General features: G+C 43.7%; 1 protein-coding gene and 1 pseudogene across 2 annotated transcripts; both read left to right on the forward strand.

The window, feature by feature from the left end:
* Positions 1-13,051: 13,051 nt before the first annotated feature.
* LOC148098358 (trace amine-associated receptor 13c-like) lies at positions 13,052-14,232 on the forward strand. 2 transcript variants are annotated; one of them, XM_087829712.1, is made up of 2 exons: positions 13,052-13,227; positions 13,416-14,232. In XM_087829712.1, the coding sequence occupies exons 1-2, from the start codon at positions 13,052-13,054 to the stop codon at positions 14,230-14,232; spliced, it is 993 nt and encodes a 330-aa protein (XP_087685838.1). The 2 variants fall into 2 exon arrangements, with proteins under 2 accessions (XP_087685838.1, XP_087685839.1); XM_087829713.1 differs by having other exon boundaries at positions 13,052-13,135; positions 13,420-14,232.
* A 4,981-nt stretch (positions 14,233-19,213) lies between these two features.
* On the forward strand, positions 19,214-21,113 carry LOC148098359 (zinc finger MYM-type protein 1-like; annotated as a pseudogene).
* Positions 21,114-22,431: the final 1,318 nt, after the last annotated feature.

Below are 22,431 nucleotides of genomic sequence, written 5' to 3' on the forward strand. Positions count from 1 at the left end.
CCTATCACAGAGAGAGGAGCGGCTTGGCTAAGGAAACTGAGAACCCTGATGGAGGGAGAGGAACTGGCCATAGGAGATTTTTGAGCGATAGGAGCCAAATGTATGTTGGGTGGAGGTCTAGGGTGACATGGAGCGAATCGCTAACACCATCCGTGACGCCAATGACACCCCATACTCGGATATGGAAAATGTGCTATCTAGCGCAGTACGTGAGAAGTACCCGACCCCAAATGCTGGTTCCATACCAAAAATTACCTGGGAGCCTAAACACACTCCCAGGGAATTTTTAGAAAGAGCTAAAGAGCAGTGGATGTCACAGACAGGTATACACCCAGGCCAGGGAGGTGAGGACAGGGCATGGTTCCGTGCAGCGGTGTTGGTAGGTCTATCAGAACAAGTGAGAACCGACCTAGAAAAGAATCCAGATTTTGCGGTCGCTGACTCTACTCAGTGGGAGAGACACATTGTGCATTGGCTCCAGCTGGAGCTGGACGAGGCGAACAAGCAGAAAAAGAAGCTTGAGGAAGTGCAGGCGCAGCTGTTAAAGTTACAGCTGACCGAGGCCCGAAATAAACTAAATGACAAGAAAAAGGAGATGAATGAGGCTAAGGAGGGGACCAAGAAAATGATGGTGGTGAGGTCCCAAGCTGATCTGATGCCTGATTGGCCGGATCTCAATCCGAACCTGTACCCTGATGACCGGTGGCCCGCTAGTAGCCCAAGGCAGAGGTGACCCGTCGGGAATTGGGGGCCGGCATATCGCAGAGAGGGCGTGGTGGATACAGAAGGGGAGGGCCAAGGGCTTGCTGTTCGGGCACTCCCAGAACTACGTCTTGAAATGCCTGTTTAAGATGTGGAGGTGAAGAACACTGGGCTCTGGACAGCACTGAGTCGGCCAGGGACCACAAGAACAAGACTATGGACCCCAGGCACGTGGAGGTTTTAGAGGCAGAGGAGTCTACAGGGGCAGACACCAGTCCCCAAATCCACATGCATTGCCCTTCACTCAGTAACCAGTGGCTGACTGGGGCTGGGGGGAGGAGTAGTACTGAAGGGACCCACAGAGACAAGACAACATAGGAATGGCAGATCCTTTGTTATCCATGACCGTGAAAGGCACAGAGATGACCTTCCTGGTGGATTAATAAAGTATTCTGATTCTGATGATTCTGACACTGGAGCGACTTACTCAATGCTGAAAGCTACGCCAAGCAGTGCACACAGTGTGTGTGGTGGGTTTCTTTGGGGTTCCAATGACTCTGCCAGTAACCGATCCAGCTCTGATCAAGCCGGGGAAACAGACTTTGAAACACAGATATGTGGTGTCTCCTCAAGTGCTTGTAAATCTGATGGGCAGGGATCTGCTCATTAAGCTGGGAACTACTATCATGTGCTCTGCAGATGGACTAACTGTTACTCTTCCAAGAGGAACACAGTTCCCGTGCCTGGGGATGTACTCAAAAAACCAATACCTGGTACAAGACTGCACAACCTACAGCCGATATATACTGGGGACAGCTGGTGGAGGAAGGCATTTTGAGACAATACCAGCTGTGGAGGCCTTGGATCAAGAGTCTGGCCGTCTACTCCCCACCCAGCAATTTTGCTCTCTTTTACGATAGGGACGATGATGACATCTACCGAGAACAATTCCAGTCTGTTCTTGAAAGTCAGACCTGGAATGTACGTTCACACAACATCTATGTAGGCCCAGAGGTGGTCGCGGCAGCAGTAAAATTTATGGACAAACAACTGCCTTGGTACAAAATGGGGTCTGATTTGCACCCCATATCACATTGGCGGTCCATGAAGGTCATCAGGCGAAGGAGATGGGGTCAATGGTCAAGCGAGCATTGGACAGTGCTTGGTGGCAGGCCACACAGATTCCAAATGTTTGGTACGTACCTACATGCAAAATATATCGTATCACCTATCTTTCAAACGACGTAGTGGTACTAGAACATCAGCAAATTTCAAGAACCCATGGCAGGGAGAGAACTGATCATCCTGATGCAGTGGCCGCACTTTCAACACTCCCTGACACTCTGTGGTCCGCGGGGCCCACTGACGTGGGCCTGGCGACCTGTTTGCCCGTGTTGTTCCAGCTGAAGTCTGAGGCACCAATCTGGAGACCACAGTACAGACACAAGCCAGAAGCAGAGGAGGGGATTGCAGAAACCATTGAAGGGCTACTGAAAGTACGAGTGCTTGAGCCCTCACAATCATTTTGGAACACACCCTTTTTGCTAGTGAAGAAGCATGTGAAAGGGAAGTGCAGATGGTGTATGACCTCAGGGCCATTAACGCCATTCTCCGTACTGACACTGTGCCTGTTCCAAATCCCTATACAGCGCTGACGGCAATAAACCGGACCAGAAGTGGTTCACGTGCATCGAGCTTGCTAACGCGTTTTTCTGTCTCCCTTTACACGAGTCCCTGAGGGACATCTTTTCATTTACGTATAAGGGTCAGTAACTCAGGTACATGCGCCTACCGCAAGGCTTTGCTCTGTCTCCTGGCATTTTTAACCAAGTGCTGAAAGACACTCTGTCACCGTGTCTGTGAAGGTTCTCAGTCATCCAGGTCATCGTAGTCAAAGGAGCTTGCAAAGAAAAGCGTCTGGACTTCTTTAAGTTGCTTGAAGACGTTTCACCTCTCACCCGAGAAGCTTCTTCAGTTCTAAGATCAAATGGTGCGGAGTCCCAGATTTAAACCTAGTGGGAGTATCCCCCCACAGAGGGACAAAAGGACCCCCTGATGATCCTCTAATCGCCTGAGCCAAGGTGTGAAAACGGGTGTGGGTCCCAATCAGCCAGGGTTTCAGGTGAGCTCATTGTGAAACCTGGCCCCACCTTATCATACAAATTCCTAAGGTCAGATGGCCCAGGATGTGAGTGGGCGTTAAGGCGGGAGGGAACTCAAAACTGGATTATAGATGGCAGACAGTTGGTGTCTTAAACCACCGCCTCTGTTCAAAGATGGTCGCTCACAGTGGACATAGATGGCTTCTTTCACTCCTCTTTCAAACCATCTGTCCTCTCTGTCCAAAATGTGAACATTGGCATCCTCGAAAGAGTGTCCTTTATCCTTAAGATAAAGATGGACTGCTGAGTCTTGTCCTGTAGAGGTGGCTCTTCTATGTTGTGCCATGCGCTTGTGAAGTGGCTGTTTGGTCTCTCCAATGTAGAGGTCTGGGCATTCCTCGCTGCACTGTACAGCATACACCACGTTGTTAAGTCTGTGCTTCTGCATCTGTGGAGCAATGCAGAAACACAGGGTAACACAGAGGATGAACACAGACGATGCGACAAGGAACACAGGCAGACACACACTATAAATACACAAAGGGACACCGGGAAATCACACACAGGTGGGAGACACAGCTGGACCTGATTAACCTGACGAGACAGGGGAACACTAACACCAGGGACCAACAGAGGGAGCATAAACCCAGAAAACCAGTATCCAAAACCCCAAAACACAAACCATCCCAAAACAGCCTACAAATAATAATAATAATAATAATAATAATAATATCAGTAAATACACTAAACACAAAATCACTCAGTCATGGACTAAGGAACATGACAGTTAAATGGTCCACGACGGCGTACACATTTGACGTGTGCAACGTAATTGATTGTGAGGGAAAGAATAGTAGCTGGAGGGGATATGATGTGTGGGTTTGTAGCCATTCCATGATATGCACAAAGTCAGGAAATCATTGGTCAGTGGGAACATATACAATGGTGTCTGTGGAGTAACGTGGTGAGTTGGGCAGGTTTGGGGTGGCAACCATCGGTGCCCGCAGAACTGAAGGGAATAGCTATACAGAGGGAGTTTTCCACTTCACAGAATCCTGTCATGCTGTCTTTGGGACCATGGAACACTCTGCCCAGGTCCAACAGCCCGGGAGGGGTATTTTATTTGGTAATCCCGACATATCGGGAACTGACCCAATCGAGGTGATCAGAGTGAGTTTAGTAAACCCAAAGCCCAAGCTGGTCCGAGGGAATATTGTGGTGAACACAGCAGGTCAGCTCAGGAAACCTAAAACCTAATAACTATACATGTTTCAAATTCTCAACCGACAGCGTGAAATACACTTTGGGGGAAATGGATCCAAGTTGGTGCACTCTCACACTCACGGGGAGAACCACAAACAATGTAAGTGACGTAAACAATGTAAGTGACGTAAACAATATAATTGGCACATGGGCCAGAAGTGGGTTATATTACTATTGTGGACACCACACCCTTTTGGTTCGTGTTCCTTTGGGGAGTGTGGGGACGTGCGCAATGGTGCGATTAGGAGCTCCACTCATGCTAATTAGGAACAAGGTAAAAGCCATGCCACAAGGGATTTAGGGGCAGGGATAGCTCAGTAGGTAGAGTGGTTGCCCCATGATCGGAAGGTCGGGGGTTCGACTCCACTGAACGGCTACCCTGAGGTACCCCTGAGCAAGGTACCGTCCCTACACACTGCTCCCTGGGCGCTGCATTGGTGGCTATCCACTGCTTCACTGGTTAAATGCAGAGGAGAAATTTCCTTACGGGGACTAACAAGGAACGCTTATGACCCTAGAACTGACCCGCCTATCTAGATCGACTCAATAGGAGTGCCAAGGGGAGTTCCGAACGAGTATAAGCTAGTGGATCAAATAGCTTCAGGGTTTGAAAGTATATTCATATGGATAACTCCAAATAAAAATGTTGACCGCATAAATGATGTCCATTACAATGAGCTGAGACTCTCAAACTTAACCAGTGACGCCATGGAGCGGTTCGCAGAGCAGCTGGGGCCGACCTCGTTGATGGGAGTGCAAAATCGAATGGCTCTGGACATGTTGTTGGCGTAGAAAGGGGGCGTGTGTGCCATGTTTGGAGACTTTTTTGGAGACGTTTATCCCCAACAACACTGCTCCAGATGGCTCCGTAACTCGAGCTCTGGCGGGGCTGAAAACTTTATCTAAAACCATGCACGAACATTCAGGAATTGACAACCCGCTGGAGGCTGGATGACTTCTGTCTTTGGGCAATGGAAGGGGTTTTTTTTATGTCGGCCATGCTTGGAAGCGGCCAAATGGATCGAGGAGTTACACAATGGAAAGTATGGTGACCTTTTTTCCAAAGGTCAAGAGAGGGAATGTGGAAATAAAAGAAAATACATAATTGCTAACATGGCTTTTATTAGTGGCATTTTATTAAAACTTTTATTAAATGTGTAGCTGTAGTTATTTTTACACACACATTGCAAATGTGCTCATGAAGTGTTGGTGCTCAGTCCTTTTAAGGTCATAACTTCGTCTGCCGTGAATGTCCACACGATATATTGTGTAAGGTGACTCAGAGCGCAGAAAGGTGAATGCAAACATGCTTACATACACAAATAACAGTAGATGAGTTTTAGGCCAGAGGTGAGATATATTTTTGCTTGTAACTGCATTTGTGCCTGCATAGCAACAGTTGGTACAGGATCTGCTAAAGATAAGCATAAGAAGTGCAAATCAACAGGAAACATCTGGAGGGTAAGACGGTTGAAAACGCCATGTATGGTAAAAATGTTGCTGATAACGGAAACTTGTTTAACTGTCACTAACTGCAACTAATGCATGTCATATTATTTGCTGACACAAGGGGCTGAACCCTGACATATCAAAAACATTTTGAAGTGTGCTTTCTAGCGGAGATCTATGCTGATGATGCTACTGTATACATCTCCCCACGTGTGTGTTCAATAAAATCATTGTTTGACTGAACTCATCTAGACCAGTGTTTGTTTGTTCTCATCCTCAAGTAAAAAATAAGGACAGTTGCCTGTAAGTTTTAGGTTTCATTTTAAAATTTTAGTTCTAACCTTTAGGGCCCTACATAGTCAAGCTCCCTAATATTTAGTTCAGTCCATGTTATTATTGTGTGTTTGAGGGTACGGTTGTCCATTGTGTGTGTGTGTAGGTGGTTGTGGGTGTGTGTATGTCCAGTCCATGAGTTTAACGTGGGTCAGATGTCAGGAGGCAGAGTTCAGGAGTCTGACAGCTGTGGGGAAGAAGCTGTTCCGGTACCTGGTGGTCTTAGTCCGGAGGCTCCTGTAGCGGCTCCCAGAGGGCAGGAGGGTGAAGAGTCCATGTGATGGGTGACTGGGGTCTTTGATGATTTTCCCAGCCCTTTTCAGACACCGCTTCCTGTAGATGTCCTTTATGGCAGGAAGTGGTGCTCCGGCGATGCGCTGGGCAGTTTTCACGACCCTCTGCAACGCCTTCCGGTCCGAGGCAGAGCAGTTCCCGTACCAGACTGTTATACAGTTGGTCAGGATGCTCTCGATGGTACAGCGATAGAAGTTCACCAGGATGTCTGAGGACAGGTGGTTTTTCCTCAGAGTCCTCAAGAAGAAGAGGCGCTGGTGAGCCTTCTTGACCAGCTTGGAGCAGTTGGTCGTCCAGATGAGATCCTCGGAGATGTGGACTCCCAGGAACTTGAAGCTGCTCACACGCTCCACAGCCATCCCCTTAATGTGGATGGGTGGATGTGGGTCAGCATTCCTCCTGTAGTCCACGATGAGCTCCTTGGTCTTCTCTGTGTTAAGCAGTAGGTTGTTTCTGTTGCACCACTCAGCCAGACGATCCACCTCCTCCCTGTAGGCGGCCTCATCGTTGTCACTGATGAGGCCAATCACAGTGGTGTCATCTGCAAACTTAATGATGGTGTTAGAACCATCAGCAGGTCTGCAGTCGTGGGTGAAAAGGGAGTAGAGGAAAGGGCTCATCACACAGCCTTGTGGTACACCGGTGTTCATTGTGATTGTAGATGAGCAGTGGTTATCCAGCCGGACATGTTGGGGGCGGTTGGTCAGGAAGTCCAGTAACCATTTGCAGACGAGGGAACTGATGCCCAGGTCTGTCAGTTTCCTGATGAGTTGTGAGGGGAGGATTGTATTGAATGCTAAACTGAAGTCTATAAACAGCATTCTGGCGTATGTGTTGTTGTTGTCCAGGTGTGAGAGGACAGAGTGCAGTGCGATGGAGACTGCATCCTCTGTGCTCCTGTTCTGGCGGTATGCGAATTGGTGGGGGTCCAGGGTGGGGGGGAGACAGGATTTGAAGTGTGCTAGGACCAGCTGCTCTAAGCACTTAGTGATGATGGGGGTGAGTGCTACTGGGCGGTAGTCATTGAGGCAAGATGGGTTGGAGTTTTTGGGTATCGGGACGATGGAGGTGGATTTGAAGCAGGCCGGTACCACAGCGTGGGCCAAGGACAGGTTGAATATGTCTGTGAGCACTCCTGCAAGCTCCCCAGAACACGCTCTGAGAACACGCCCGGGGATGCCATCAGGACCTGCAGCCTTGTGGACATTGATCCTGCTCAGCACCGCTCCTACATCGGTGGGGGAGAGAGTCAGAGGTTGGTGGTCTGGCGTCATGTCTGTTTTGGTTGTGGTTGTTGGATTCCCTCGCTCAAAGCGAGCATAAAAGTTGTTGAGCTCGTTGAGGAAGGAGACATCAGAGGATGCGGGGGAGGGTTTGGTGGTCCTGTAGTCTGTAATGGTCTGGAGTCCTTGCCACATGCGTCGGGGGTTGGAGTTGGAGAAGTGTTCTTCTACCTTCTTTTTGTAGTGGTGTTTGGCTTTTTTGATGCCCTTCTTTAGATTAGCCCTATCACCACATAATCAATTATTGTAAATGTAAATGTTATCAAGAAATGATCAGACAGGAGAGGGTTTTCAGGAAACACTGTTAAATGTTCAGTTTCTATGCCATATGTTAAAACAAGATCTAGAGTGTGATTAAAGTGGTGGGTGGGTTCTTTTACATTTTGAGAGAAACCAATTGAGTCTAACAACAGATTAAATGCCATGTTGAGGCTGTCATTTTTAGCATCAACATGGATGTTAAAATCACCCACAATAATTATTTTATCTGAGCTCAGAACTAAATTAGATATAAAGTCTGAGAAATCAGAGAGAAACTCTGTGTAAGGCCCAGGTGGACGATAGATGATAACAAGTAAGACTGGTTTCTGAGTTTCACAGCTGGGGTGGACAATGTTAAGCATCAGGCTTTCAAATGAATTAAAAGTCTGTCTTGGTCTTTCATTAATTTATAGACTGGTGTGAAAAATTGCTGCCACACCGCCCCCTCGACCTGTGCTTCGAGACTTCTGGTAGTTAGAATGACTCGGGGGTGTTGATTCATTTAAACTAACATAATCATCCTGCTGCAACCAGGTTTCTGTAAGGCAGAGTAAATCAATTTGTTGATCAATTATTAAGTCATGTACTAACAGAGACTTGGAGGAGAGAGACCTAATATTTAATAATCCACATTTCACTGTTTTACTCTTTGGTTCAGATGTGGATACTGTATTGTTCTTTCTTTGTAAATGTTTAAGTTGTTTGTTGCTGGTTTTTAGTTTGTTTTTTGTCTTTTTGGAAGCAGACACAGTCTCTATGGAGATGGGTTTTTGGGGGGGTAGCAGGAGGAGGGAAGCTGCAGAGAGGCGTGTAAGACTGCAACTCTGCTTCCTGGTCCCAACTCTGGATAGTCATATTTTGAGGGGTTTAATAAATTTGTCCATATTTCTAGAAATGAGAGCTGCTCCATCCAAAGTGGGATGGATGCCATCTCTCCTAACAAGACCAGGTTTCCTCCAGAAGGTTTGCCAATTATCTATGAAACCCACATCATTTCTGGGACACCACTCAGACAGCCAGCAATTTAAGGAGAACATGCGGCTAAACATGTCACTCCTGGTCTGATTGGGGAGGGGACCAGAGAAAACTACAGAGTCCGACATTGTTTTGGCAAAGTTGCACACCGATTCAGTATTGATTTTAGTGACCTCCGATTGGCGTAACCGGGTGTCATTACTGCCGACGTGAATTATGATTTTACTGAATTTACGTTTACCCTTAGCCAGCAGTTTTAAATTTCCTTCAATGTCGCCTGCTCTTTCCCCTGGAAGACAATTGACTATGGTTGCCGGTGTCTCTAGCTTCACATGTCTGAGAACAGAATCACCAATTACCAGAGTTTGACCCCCAGCGGGTGTGTCACCGAGTGGGGAAAAACGGTTAGACAAATGAACGGGTTGGTGGTGTACCTGGGCTTTCTGTTTAGGACTATGCTTCCTCCTCACCGTTACCCAGCCGCCCTCTTTCCGCAGCTGCTGGGATCTGCCGGGGAACAGCTAGCGGGGCCTACGCTATCTTCGGCTGCACCAGCTACAGGGGCCTGGCTAGCTAAGGGTGAGTGAAGGGTGCGAAGCCGAGTCTCCAGATCAGTAATCCTGGCCTCCAGAGCTGCAAATATGCTACATTTGTTACAGATATCATTACTGCTAAAGGTGGTGCTAACGAGTCGGCTACGAGCTAAGCTAGCGAAACAGTACAGAGACAGTGAGTGAATACTTTGGCTATAAATTAGGTAGTGAGTACACAGAAAGTGTGCTTCGGATGAAGCACGTGAAGATTATACTGTGAAAAAGAATGTATTTAAAAGTTGTTAATTAAACTGCTAAGCAAATAAGCTACTCAGAAACACCACTGTGTTTGAGCAGGAACAGGAAGTGATACTATACCACAGAGCGAGCGAACACCAAGTGACAGCCAACGCAGAATTAAAACACGTGTGTCCTTTATGCTTTACTGCTTGGTCCCTGACACCTTCATATGCCCCCTTGGCACCTTACCGGCACACTGTACATATCTCTCGCTGGTTAGTGGCAGAAGACACGCCTCCGCCGTTCCTGCTCCTCCATGAACTGCTCGAGCATCGAGGCTCAGTAACAAGCTTCTCCCTCTTTGGGGTTGGGCTGCAGTCACATTACCATTGTGTAATGCAGCCTCCTAGCACAAGCGAAAGGTCGATCCTCTAGCCCCATTTGACCTCCCTGGAAGTGTCATCAGTGGTCCTCCCGCACAAGCCCCAGCTAGTCTATGATCACCAGGCGAACATCACTGAAGTGGCTCCTTGCTACCACCAGAGGGCTCAGCACCACAGCCTCAGCATCCCCCTGTTCCCATTGCATCACAGCTCCGTCACCATCTATGCCTGTACCTCCGCTGGTTGTATGCTTTGTGGGGTTGGCATGTTTTACTAGGCAGTTAGGTGCCACTATAACACATAGAGGGTGTGGGGAGCCATAGGCCAACTGCGCCAGAGTGGGCTAAGCCCCAGGGCAAGAGGCCTAAGCCCACCCCCCGAAGGGGTTCGACCGAGCCATAGATGCCAGGACCAGCCAAGCAGCCACTGGGAGTGAGCCAGTACATACCTGAGCACCCAGCCCTGGACACCAAAAACCACCAAAGCATCGATGCCTGAGGGCATTAGCCACCCGCTGGGAGTGTGGTGAGGGGAGAAAGGCCTCCATACTTGTGTTATTGACTTTTGACATTCTTGCCAGCTGTTTCACACTGTTCTTTCACACAAACTGTTTACATGCAGACTGTAAGCAGACAGTTGTCTCTCATCTCCTCTTCAACTCTCCTTCCTCTGAGTCCCAGCGCACTTTCTAAGTATGAGGGGCATGATTAAACAATGATCACCAATTGTCAACCATCCTCTCCTGGCACTGTCCCCTGAAATCACTGTCCCATCCTTCCTCTGCAGCTGAGCCACAAGCCACACCCATTGCCCAACTTAGGTCAGGGAGCCATTTGGCTTAGCTTAATTCCCCCATGAAATGAGCCATAATCATTTAGACCCCTGGGCTACCCACTGCCCCATCCTTCCTTTGCAGCCTAGTAACAAATCACACGCTTCCAAGGTCAGGTTTATGTTATTCACCTCTGTCATACAGCGGTGGAAAAACCCCTGAACTCACTGCCTAATCCCCAGTGGTCCAGGGCTTTTGGTGCCCTGAGCAAACACTCCCTCTGCCCCCCAACACACACACACACACACATGAAATATATTAAGGATTGTACATTAATATATGTTAATAACTGTTGTCCGAACCATACTGAATATTTAAGATGAGATAATAATAATGGATTGCATTTATATAGCACTTTTCTAGACACTCCAAACGCTTTACAATTCCACTATTCATTCACTCTCACATTCACACACTGGTGGAGGCAAACCACAGTTCAGATTCAGATTCGGATTCAGAAGACTTTATTCATCCCCGAGGGGCTATTGAGAGACTGACCTTGCCGACCATACATACAATACACAAACATCACATTGGGGAGACAGGTCTGGCTGGGTAGCTGGCCGGTCAGCCGCACGAGCAGCGACCCGGAACCGAACAATGGAAAATAAACAACATCAGGAAAGACAAGGAGAAAAAAGAAGTCCCCCCAGACTGAGGTCCAACATGGAGATCAGTTTGAGAACAGAAAAAAACCCACCTCTGCGCATAGCACGTGAAAAACTCTTAATACACCATTGAAACACATGACAAGCAACAGGGAAAGGTAAAAGGTGAGAGACAGCCTCACTTTCTGATTGTGTCCCAAATAAATGACTTTCTCCACAGCCCATGTTAATGTGGAGAAGCTTACTTTGCGACCAGTCCCCCGACAACATGTTGTGTAGCGCTTTCAGTTCCAATCATGCAGATCTGCTTAAATGATCATCAAAGAAAACTTTCAGTGTACCATGAAAGTAAAAAGGTTCAACTTTGCAACAAAAGAAAAATGCATCAGCCAGATTAATCCCCAAAACATTTATCCATCCATCAACCACACACACCACTCAACCCTGTTGTTCTCTTACACAATGAGTTTCTTCCCATGTTACCAGATGGGTGCTATGATAAAACTTTCGCAACACATGAGAAACAAGAAACTCAATTATCTATTAGTTTCACTCATTCAGAACCCCTCTCCAGCATTCTGTTCACCCCTACTATAATTCAATCATTTTTACTAATATAATACTAGTCCACTAGTCTACATATCACTTTTCATCTCACTACGTGAACCGGACCAGATGATAAAACAGAAACACATGCTTATGATGCTTTCTGGTCTTCATGCGCTTTATTGTATGTGTGTATGTGTTAGTAGGATTAATGCATTTTCTGTTTGTGTGTGTGACTTTCTGTACCTTTCTCTTTGCAGTGCTTCAGACACCTCAATTTTCCCACTTAAAGCAGTCAGTTTTTGTCCCAGGTTCGCTAACCCAATTTTGATTTCCCACACTAAACAACCTCACCTGCTCCTTCCACTCTGGTTTCCTCTCCCCCTTGCAGCAGTCTTGTGGCAGTTCTCCTCTTCAGCTTGGTCCTGTGCAATCCTGGCCACAAATTCATATTCCGGGGCTTTCATTAGGCGCCCTGGGTGTCCTGGCTGTCAACAGACTTCGGTGTGTCCTCCCCCCTCCTCGGTGGAAGGCCAGTTCTTGGGATCCATCTCTGAAGGACCAAATAAATGTTGGGTCTGCACTCGCAGGCCCCGCTGGTTCAGAGACTTATCACCGTGAACAAAGCAAGACAATTCCTCTCAGTCAGTTTACACTTGCTGCACAAGGGAAGCCTGGTCGGCTCTTGGAGCTGAAAGCTCCTCACCTGATCCCAGTCAACTTCAACTACCAGTGTCCCCTTGCTGCCTCTTATTCAGTGACAAACAGTTACACAAACACCCATTGCAAAACCATAAATGGTGTGTATCATAACAGTTAAAAGCACTGCGTGTGCGTGTATGCATGTGCGCGCGTGTGTGTATACGTGACTTCCTGCTGTATATGGCTCATCTCCTTTAACGGTCCACCATATACAAACACAGGTGAGGCCATAAAGGGCAGGAAGTAAACATTCCTCACTAAATAAGGAAACCAGAACCTTACGTAGAATGTGCCTGCAGTTAAACACTATAGCTATAGCATCAGCTATACAGAAAAAACATTTAAACATGCAGTTTAAGACAAGGTTTACAAATTTAAACACAACAATGACAACATTTAGCAATTCACTCCAACAACAGCTACCACCAGAGGTAAGGGAGGAGGAGCAATGTGAAGCAGGAAAGTAAATAAGTCAGGATATGGCAAAGAGCTTCAGACAGAAAGGTGGTGGAACTCCACAGCAAGCTATCTCTTCCTTTTTACTAATGATGGAAATGTTTGAAGAAACTGAACTCTGCTTTCCACAGCTTCTTAACTTCTCCTGCAGGAAGCCCATACGACCTCACTCAGTATCTATACTCATTTATATTACATTGTCCTCCATTTCTTTACTGACTGTGACTCTTAATCTGCTGGTCATCATCTCCATCTCACATTTCAAGTAATAATTTTGTCATAGATAAGGTTATCAGGTTTTGTGGATCAGTAAAATGAAGATAACATATTAGAGTATAAGTGAAATGTGTGTCGGTAGTAATGTCTGTTTTTCTCTTATACATTTATCTGTATAAAATTGTACTTGTTGCTACAAATAATAATAATAACTGTGTCGCTGTCTTTTGTCTTCAGGAAGCTGCACACCCCCACCAATCTCCTCCTCCTCTCTTTGGCTGTCTCTGATTGCCTGGTGGGTCTCCTGATATTATTTCAAATTATGATTATAGATGGTTGCTGGTTTCTTGGTGAATTCATGTGTAGTATGTATTTTCTCTTGGACTACATTATAACCTCTGCGTCAATAGGAACCATGGTTCTCATATCAATTGACCGTTATGTGGCTATTTGTTACCCTCTCCATTACTCTACCAAAGTCACCCCAAAAAGAACAAAAGCATGTGTTTATCTGTGTTGGATTTGTTCTTCAGTCTTCCAATGTCTTGTGCAAAAAGACAACCTGGTGCAACCTGGCAGGTATAATTCCTGCTATGGAGAGTGTGTGGTTGTTATTGGCCATGCTTTTGGAGTTGCAGATCTATTGCTGTCCTTTATTGGTCCTGTCATTGTGATTGTAGTTCTTTATCTAAACGTATTTGTTGTGGCTATGACTCAAGCTCGTGCCCTGCGGTCACATATTGCAGCTCTGACACACAAGGGGTCAGTAAGTACAAATGTTAAGAAGTCTGAAATGAAAGCAGTAAGGACCATCAGTGTTGTTATCATTGTGTTTCTAATATGTCTCTGCCCATATTACTGTGTCACACTCTCAGGTCAAGATGCCATGCTCAGTGCTTCATCTGTTGCATTTGTAATGTGTTTGTTCTATTTAAACTCCTGTCTAAACCCTCTAATCTATGCTTTATTTTACCCCTGGTTCAGAAAATCTGTTAAACAAATTGTTACACTTAAAATATTGAAATCTGGCTCCTGTGACACCAATATTATGTAAACAGAATGAAAGCACTGACATACAAAAAAAATGTTCACCAACTAAAAAATTCAAACATACGCTTGGTGTAACCTACAAGTAAAGAAATGAAACACAAATCGGGGAGAAATGTACTGCACATGTATGTTCATTCCTCTCATACATTCAGGAACACAAATCACAGAACAAGAATTTAAATTAGAAATACCATTTTCTTATGTACACATATTCCACTGCTTACTAAGGCAACTATCTTAAAAGCCAACTACATGGCATCAGCTCAGTGCATTTGGGCATGTGGAGATGGTGAAGATGACCTGCTAAAGTTAAAACTGAGCACCAGAACAGCTAAGGAAGAGGAAACGTGTGAACCTGAATTTGGGTATAGGTGCCAGACAGGCTGGTGGTCTGCATGGATTTTATCCAGACAGCCGTCTCTAGGTTTTTATAGGACATGTCTAAACAAAAAAAGAAGAAAAGAAAAGAATTCAATACCCAGTGACTTCTGAATGTACACGTGATCATTGTTATTATTAGAGTAAGCTGAAATATGTATCTTTAAATCTTCTCACACTTCTGGTACAACAATGGATAAAAACATAGAGAAAAGAAGTCATCTTTATAGCCTCAGGATGTACTGTGCAAACCTTTAACTAGGAATTACTTCTGGCCTATGTCGCTCCACACATCTCTCCACTCCACATCAGGTGGCTGTAACTCAGGAAGTAGAACAGATAGTCTACTCATCAGAAGGTTCGATGTTTGATCTCAGGCTGCCCCAGTCTGCTTGCCAAATATCACTGGGCAAGATATACTGAACCCCCAGTTTCTGACTTTATGGTAGTATGAATTTGTGTGAATGTTAGATAGTAATGACACGATTCTTTTGTCCTCAGGCTTGTCAGAGAAGACGCAAACTCAGTGTATTCAAAATATATGCTTTTTTTAACAAAACCTTATTGCAAATGTGCACAACGCGAAGCAAATCCAATGCATTACCGACAGGATGTGTGTGATATACACTACACCCCCACTCCTCACGTCTGGCTTCCACAACCATAATGATTTTACTTAATGATTATCAATTTAATTCAATTCAATTCAGTTCAATTCAATTCAATTCAATTTCGTTATTGTCCCACAAGGGGAAATTAGTTTAGCAGCAGGATAAAAATAAACAGAACAATAATATAAAATAATAATGACAATAATAGTGATAGAAAGTCCAAGGACGGTTATTTGCCATTAAGGAGACAAAATACAGAAGGGAGAAAAGAAACCTGGAGTCTTTTAGTCTTCCTCACAGGTACTCTAAAACGGCAACAACTCAAACTATAAAGTAAAAATTTGCCTGTGGGACGGTTCACATTATATGGGACTCCTAAAGTCCTTTTAATTTAAATGGGTTTTACACTTTATGGCCAGCAGGCATCAACCTGCAGTTCTTAGCAAACGTTTCTTGTTCTGCACTATTCTAGAATGGTTTGAGGGTCCTCAGTTCTCAGGTTATAAACCAAGACCTCCAGGCGCCGCTGTTCAAACTTTGACCCCCACAGAGTCGAACTTTCCAGTTCAATCAGCTGCATTTCGATGTCCTCTGTGTCCAGCCAGTTAATGTAAGACAAATCCAGCTGCTCATTACAGCTTTCTGGTTTGATCAGAAAAAAAACATTGGTCCATACACCTGAAAGTCCCGAAAACGCATTGTGAATTCTGTACCAAGTCTACGGATGTATCCGTGTATTTCCACGGTACTGATGCTGCGCTGAGTGGACAGCTCCTGAAGCATTTGAAGTGTTGGAATGTTTCTATTGAAACACTAGCAGCAGCAATTAGACAGAATTCAGTAATTAACAGCATAAAATGCAAGAACATGTAAAATCAGCCTTTATGCGGATGATGTGTTACTTTTTCTCCAAAACTAACAAACCAATATCTCTGGGGTGATTGAATTGATAAACTCTTTTGCAAGAATATCAGATTACTCAATTAACTGGTTAAAATCTACAGTCCTTCCAATTAATTGCTCCTTCCATAATTCTTCTTCTACTCCACTGCAATCGGGAAATATAAAATATTTAGGTATTAATATTTCTCCCAAGCTTGCAGATCTGACTAAATTAAACCATATCCCACTTTTAAAGAAAGTAGAAGGTGATCTGGCTAGATAGAAATGTCTACCCATATCACTCATGGGAAGGGTTGCTGCCATAAAAATGATGGTCTTACCAAAAATAAATTATTTATTCTCAATGATCCCAACTAAACCGCCACAAGATTGGTTCAGATCTCTAGATTCCTGTATGTCCAAATTCCTTTGGAAAAATAAGCCCCCACGTATAAGCTTAAAAACACTACAAAAAACCAAGGATAAAGGAGGATTAGAACTACCTAACTTTCAGCACTATTTCTTAGCCAACAGGCTTCAGTTTATCTCAGGATGGTTAAAACATACCCTTTTAGATGAACCTTGGCTAGATGTAGAACAAGCACTTTGCAATAATCTAGAGATTTCAGATCTACCATTTATCAGCTCAAACATCCAACGGCATGAATGCTTCAAAAGCATCAACATCAGCTCTTCTCTGACAGCATGGTGGGAGTTTCTGAAATTGATGGAGTCTTCATTAATCCCATGCAAACGTACACCTATCTGGAACAACCCTGACATATTACAAAACAATAATATGATAAACTCTTCAGATTGGAGTGGTAAAGGAATCAAATACTTAGAACATATATTAGAAGGAACAGAATTTATTCCATTTGACAGACTAGTTACACAATATGGGATCAACAAGAAAAGATTTTTAGAATATCAACAAATTAAATCCATATAAAAAAGAAATTTAAACCGGGTCAAGTTGAACTACAAACACCACCAAGTGTGGTTCAATTTCTTACTCTTAAAACCCCCAAATTACTTTCCAAAATATACAGAATGTTTTCTAAAACAGATGAATCAATATCACTTTCTATTGCAAAATGGGAAGCGGATTTATCAGTTAACTTAGACCAAAACTTCTGGTCTCAGATTTGCTTAAAAACCTTTCATCTAATTAGAAATCCCAGTCTTCAATTAATTCAATACAAAATACTACATAGAGTGCACCAGGGGTGATTTTAGCCCATTTGAAATTATTCAAAGCACCCACAAAGATTTCTTACTTTTTTTGACAATATTTGCTGTTTGTGGGACACACTACTAAAAATATAAAAAGCATACAGTACTTAATTAAGATGGAACATTTTAACAACAAAAGTATAGATAACCTCCCCCCCTCCCAAATGGTTTGTTCCAGCTCACCTCTCCCCTGCTCTGGCTCTAGCGCTGTTGCTGCCAGAGCGATGGTGGCTGAGACACAGCTGAGCGGAGGTGGAATTGCCTGGCTTAAAACAGGACATATTAACAGCATTTAACCTTCAGTTACTCTTTATATAGTTAGGTAGGAGTCAGACCATGTTTCCTTTTAGCTGAAAAACATTACACCCGGTAACCTGCAGTGTTGAAAACGTGTTTTCCAACGATGTTTGCTACCCTACAATCCGTCCTGCTCTGAAGTAAATTCAGCTACATTTGACCGCCCTGTTGCTCCTATTGAATTTATGTAGCCTATTAAATCTAAAACTTAAAATTGTAGCCCTCTGTTGTTACTACTGTCCTGTTTGAAATGGAATGAGAGAAGCTGCTTATTTTGTCATATGTGCATGTGCCAATATTAAACCCAAGGTACTAACTAACTAACTGACTGAATGCCCATTAACCTTATAACTCCTGTTGTGTGTGTGTGTGTGCGTGCGTACAGAGAGACAGCCAGGTTAATAATGGACATTAGGACGTTTTTTCAAAAAAAAGGAGCCACCATCAGGTAAAAGTGTAAGATCAAATATTTGTCTTTTGGTTGAAAGTACACTGAGAGAGGACTTTTTAATTAGTGATTTTAATAGTATTTCTTTTTCATATTAATCCATTTTTTTTCATCTAATTGAATCTATTTGTGTATGATTGTCAGTCCAAAGAGGGTGAGAGGAAAGAGGGAACGTGAGGAGAAAGTACAAGGTCAGGAAGAACCAGGTAAGGAAACAGACAGGGAACAGTGACAGGCAGAAACTGTTAAACTGACAAAGAGAAAAAACCTGATTTTACTCACAATCTGGAAGTTGTGTCCTCCCTATATTAAAGCTGCTGTACAGAATCTGCAAAACAAACTGAGTTGAAACATTTTTGACCCTCTATAACAACATTCCAACATAACATTATCATTGATTTGGGAGATTAAAATTAATGATATATTTTTATGTGGTTCAGCCACAACTCTACTAAAACCTCAGCCAGTAATAGGTAGGCCAACCTTTGGACCGTCCAGTTGTCTGTATGACTGCCGCAGTACGTACATCACTCGCACTGCGTGGAGTAAGGAGCTGCAGAGAGGAGCAGAGTGCTCTGTTTATATTCTAAAGATGTTTTAAGCTTGTTTCAAAGATTCTGTACAGCAGCTTTAAATGTTTTCCAAAAGCACACATACACTTACCTTATCAGTGTTTCTCAAACTTTTTACAGTGTGTACCATCTGAGAAAATGTCAAGCTCTCCAAAGTACCACTATGAGAGCATGAAACTCATAAATCTTACAAGACAAAATTCTAATCCGTTACTAAAATGAAAAGTCACATTAAAAAGTGAAGTAAGTCAGAATGAGCAGCCTAAGAACGTGAAAATGTAGCAGGCTGACACTGAAACAAGAAGAAAAGGGAAGACAATGCTTAGGATATTTGAAATATGAATTTAGTATACTTTAAGTATTTTAATTCAAAGTTTTGTACTTTTTTTGATTGAATTGCACATGTTTGAGGTATTTTTATTTTCAAAAATTATTTATGACTTTCCTCCAAGTACCACAATGGGGAGTTCATGTACCACTGGCAGTTTGAGAATCATGACCTTATATCATTAGACTTCATTCTGAACTGGACACCTTCATTACATTTTCCTAATTGTCTATATGATTTACTGTTTGGTTAATTTCATTAAACAAGGAGGAGAAGAACAGGGAGAGATTCTGAGAGAGAAGACCAGGGAACGAGATGAGGAGAGGCAGACAGAGCAGCATTCCAGTCAGCAATCCAAAGGAGTTCAAGATATGGCTCTTGATTTAGGGGATAAGACTACTGGTCCTAAACAGTTGAAACTGTCCCATTAACCTCTCACTCAATTTGGAACACAAAAAAGATCCTTACAAGAAAACTGGTTCAAAAGTTTTAAATGGTTGGAATATTCTTCCCAAAAAAATGCTGCTTTCTGCTTTGCTTGTCGAGTCTTTGGCAAAAGTCTTAGGTATGACACATTAGTGAATGATGGAGTCAGTAACTGGCAAAAAGCACTGAGCAAGTTTCAAAAACATGAAGCCACCCAGTCACACAAGGACAGTGTAGTTTGTTGGAACAGCTATAAAGCAAGTCTGTCACAAGGCAATATTGTTGAACAGATAGAGGCAGCAAGTGCCACTGAAGTAAGTGAAAGAAGGGAGTACCTGGAACGTATTGTGGCAGTGACTTGCTTTTTGGGGAAGCAGGGAATATCATTTCGAGGTCATGACGAAACAGAAGAGAGTGACAATAAAGGGAATTTCCGCGAGTGCATAAAACCTTTGTTTGATCCATTCTTGCAGAGATACACCCCCCCATCAAACACCACGTACATCTCTTGTAGTAGTCAGAATGAGATGATTGAATGTTGTTCACAAGAAGTAACTGCAGCTATTGTTCGTGAGATGAAGGAATCACAGATGTATGCCATTATGGCTGATGAGGCTATGGAAGAACAGAACAGTTGGCACTCTGTGTGAGGTATGTGTCTGTGGAAGGTGTAGTAGAGGTTCCTAGCCCTGACAGAAATGCAAAAGTTTGATGCTGCATCGATAAATACTGCTATTGAGAATCAGCTGCAAGAGAAGGGAATTGAGCGGTTGAAATGTGTGGCACAGACCTATGATGGAGCAGCTGTCATGAGCGGAACAGTTGGAGGTGTGCAAGCCCATTTTCAAAAGAAGCACCCTGAGGCCATATATGTTCATTGCTATGCACATGAGTTAAATCTCATCCTATGTCACACATGCAGAGCTGTTACCGAAACCATAGAGTTCTTTAACATGCTTGAAAGTCTCCATTCCTTCTTTAGTGCTTCTCTTGTAAACCATCATAAGACACTCAGAAGAAATTAGGATTGGGGCAAAGTGAACTTGCGCAGTTGTCAAACACACGCTGGGCATGCCATGTTCGTTCAGTAACGGCTGTGCTTAACAATTTCCCTGCCATCATTGAGCGCCTTTCCTCTATCAACACACCTATTGCAGTGGGATTGAAGGCAAAACTCAGTAAATTCTCCTCAGTGTATTTGCTGATTGTTTTAAAGGATCTACTGTCTGTAACTGAATGTTTACACAGATACCTACAGAAGGAGACCATAGATGTTGCCCAGGCACAGACACACAAAGATGCAGTGGTTGAGACATTGAAGCAGAAGTGCAGTGATGCCACTGCTATAGATCTTCATGCAAGAACAAAGGCTATGTGTGTGGCAAACCAGATAGCCGTTTTGAAGCAGTCTTCTGGAGAGAGGCAGAAAAAAAATAGAGAATGAATGGATTTGTTGTTGAGTCAACCTGTGGGGCAGGCAGTGAAGTCTGTGGCTCTTCTGTGTCAGAAGAGCTTAAAAGGAAATTGTTGTTTCCTTGTCTGGACAGAATGATCCCTGAACTTGAGAAGCGTTTTTCTGGTATTAGTCAGGAATTGCTTAATGGGATTCAGGCATGTTGTCCAACCTCAAACCACTTCTTGTCTGAGCCTCATTTGTCAGCCTTCAGTTTTCAGCGACTGTGCGGGTGCCAATCGACCTCGGAATGATGATTGCGAAAAGACTTATTCTATAGGAATGGAAGTCCGCTACTCCTCCCTCCTTCAGTGTCTGGCTCAATGACATGTTATCAGTCATTCAACTGGAAAAAGTTCGATACCTGCAAACACCTGCAGAAAATGTTTTCTCAAAATCCTGGACTCCGTTTTGTACTCACCTTGAGAAAGCTCACGTTGTATGAACATGTACCATGGCACTGCAATTTCCCTGTTTATTACGTATTCATGACATTTAATTCATTATGGATACTGGTAGTTTCTCATTTTAATGTTTTCTTTCTTTTTTTTCTTTTGTCTTTCCCTATTGATTATTATTATTGTGCTATTTTTTTTGTCCTATCATCTCAGCGCCTGAGCTGTATTTGTTTGTTGATGGGGTTTTCTATGCTTAAAAAATTAAAATAAAATATTGAAAAAAAAAAAAAAAGTAGAGATAGTGTCTGTCTCCCGAATCCAAACTGGAAGCTGGTTCCACAGAAGAGGGGCCTGAAAACTGAAGGCTCTCCCTCCCATTCTACTTTTAAATACTCTAGGAACAACAAGTAGGCCTGCAGAGTGAGAGCGAAGTGCTCTAATAGGGTAATATGTTACTACAAGGTCATTAAGATAAGATGGGGCCTGATTATTTAAGACCTTGTATGTGAGGAGCAGGATTTTGAATTCAATTCTGGATTTAACAGGAAGCCAATGAAGGGAAGCCAAAACAGGAGAAATATGCTCTCTCTTTCTAGTCCCTGTCAGTACTCTTGCTGCAGCATTTTGGATTAACTGAAGGCTTTTCAGTGAGTTTTTTGGACATCCTGATAATAATGAATTGCAGTAGTCCAGCCTGGAAGTAATAAATGCATGAACTAGTTTTTCAGCATCACTCTGAGACAGGATATTTCTAATTTTAGAGATGTTGCGCAAATGGAAGAACGCAGTCTTACATATTTGTTTAATGTGTGCGTTGAAGGACATATCCTGGTCAAAAATGACTCCAAGGTTCCTCACAGTGTTACTGGAGGCCAAGGTAATGCCATCCAGAGTAAGAATCTGGTTAGATACCATATTTCTAAGCTTTTCAGCGCCGAGTACAATGACCTCAGTTTTATCTGAGTTAAGAAGCAGAAAGTTAGTGGCCATCCAAGTCTTTATGTCTTTAAGACATTCCTGCAGTTTAACTAATTGGTGTGTGTTATCTGGCTTTATGGACAGATAGAGCTGGGTGTCATCTGCATAGCAGTGAAAATGTATGCTATGTCTTCTAATGATGCTGCCTAGGGGAAGCATGTATAATGTAAACAGAATTGGTCCTAGCACTGAACCC

Source organism: Neolamprologus brichardi, chromosome 16, assembly GCF_056152115.1.
Source record: "Neolamprologus brichardi isolate AB-2024 chromosome 16, ASM5615211v1, whole genome shotgun sequence".
NCBI lineage: Eukaryota > Metazoa > Chordata > Actinopteri > Cichliformes > Cichlidae > Neolamprologus > Neolamprologus brichardi.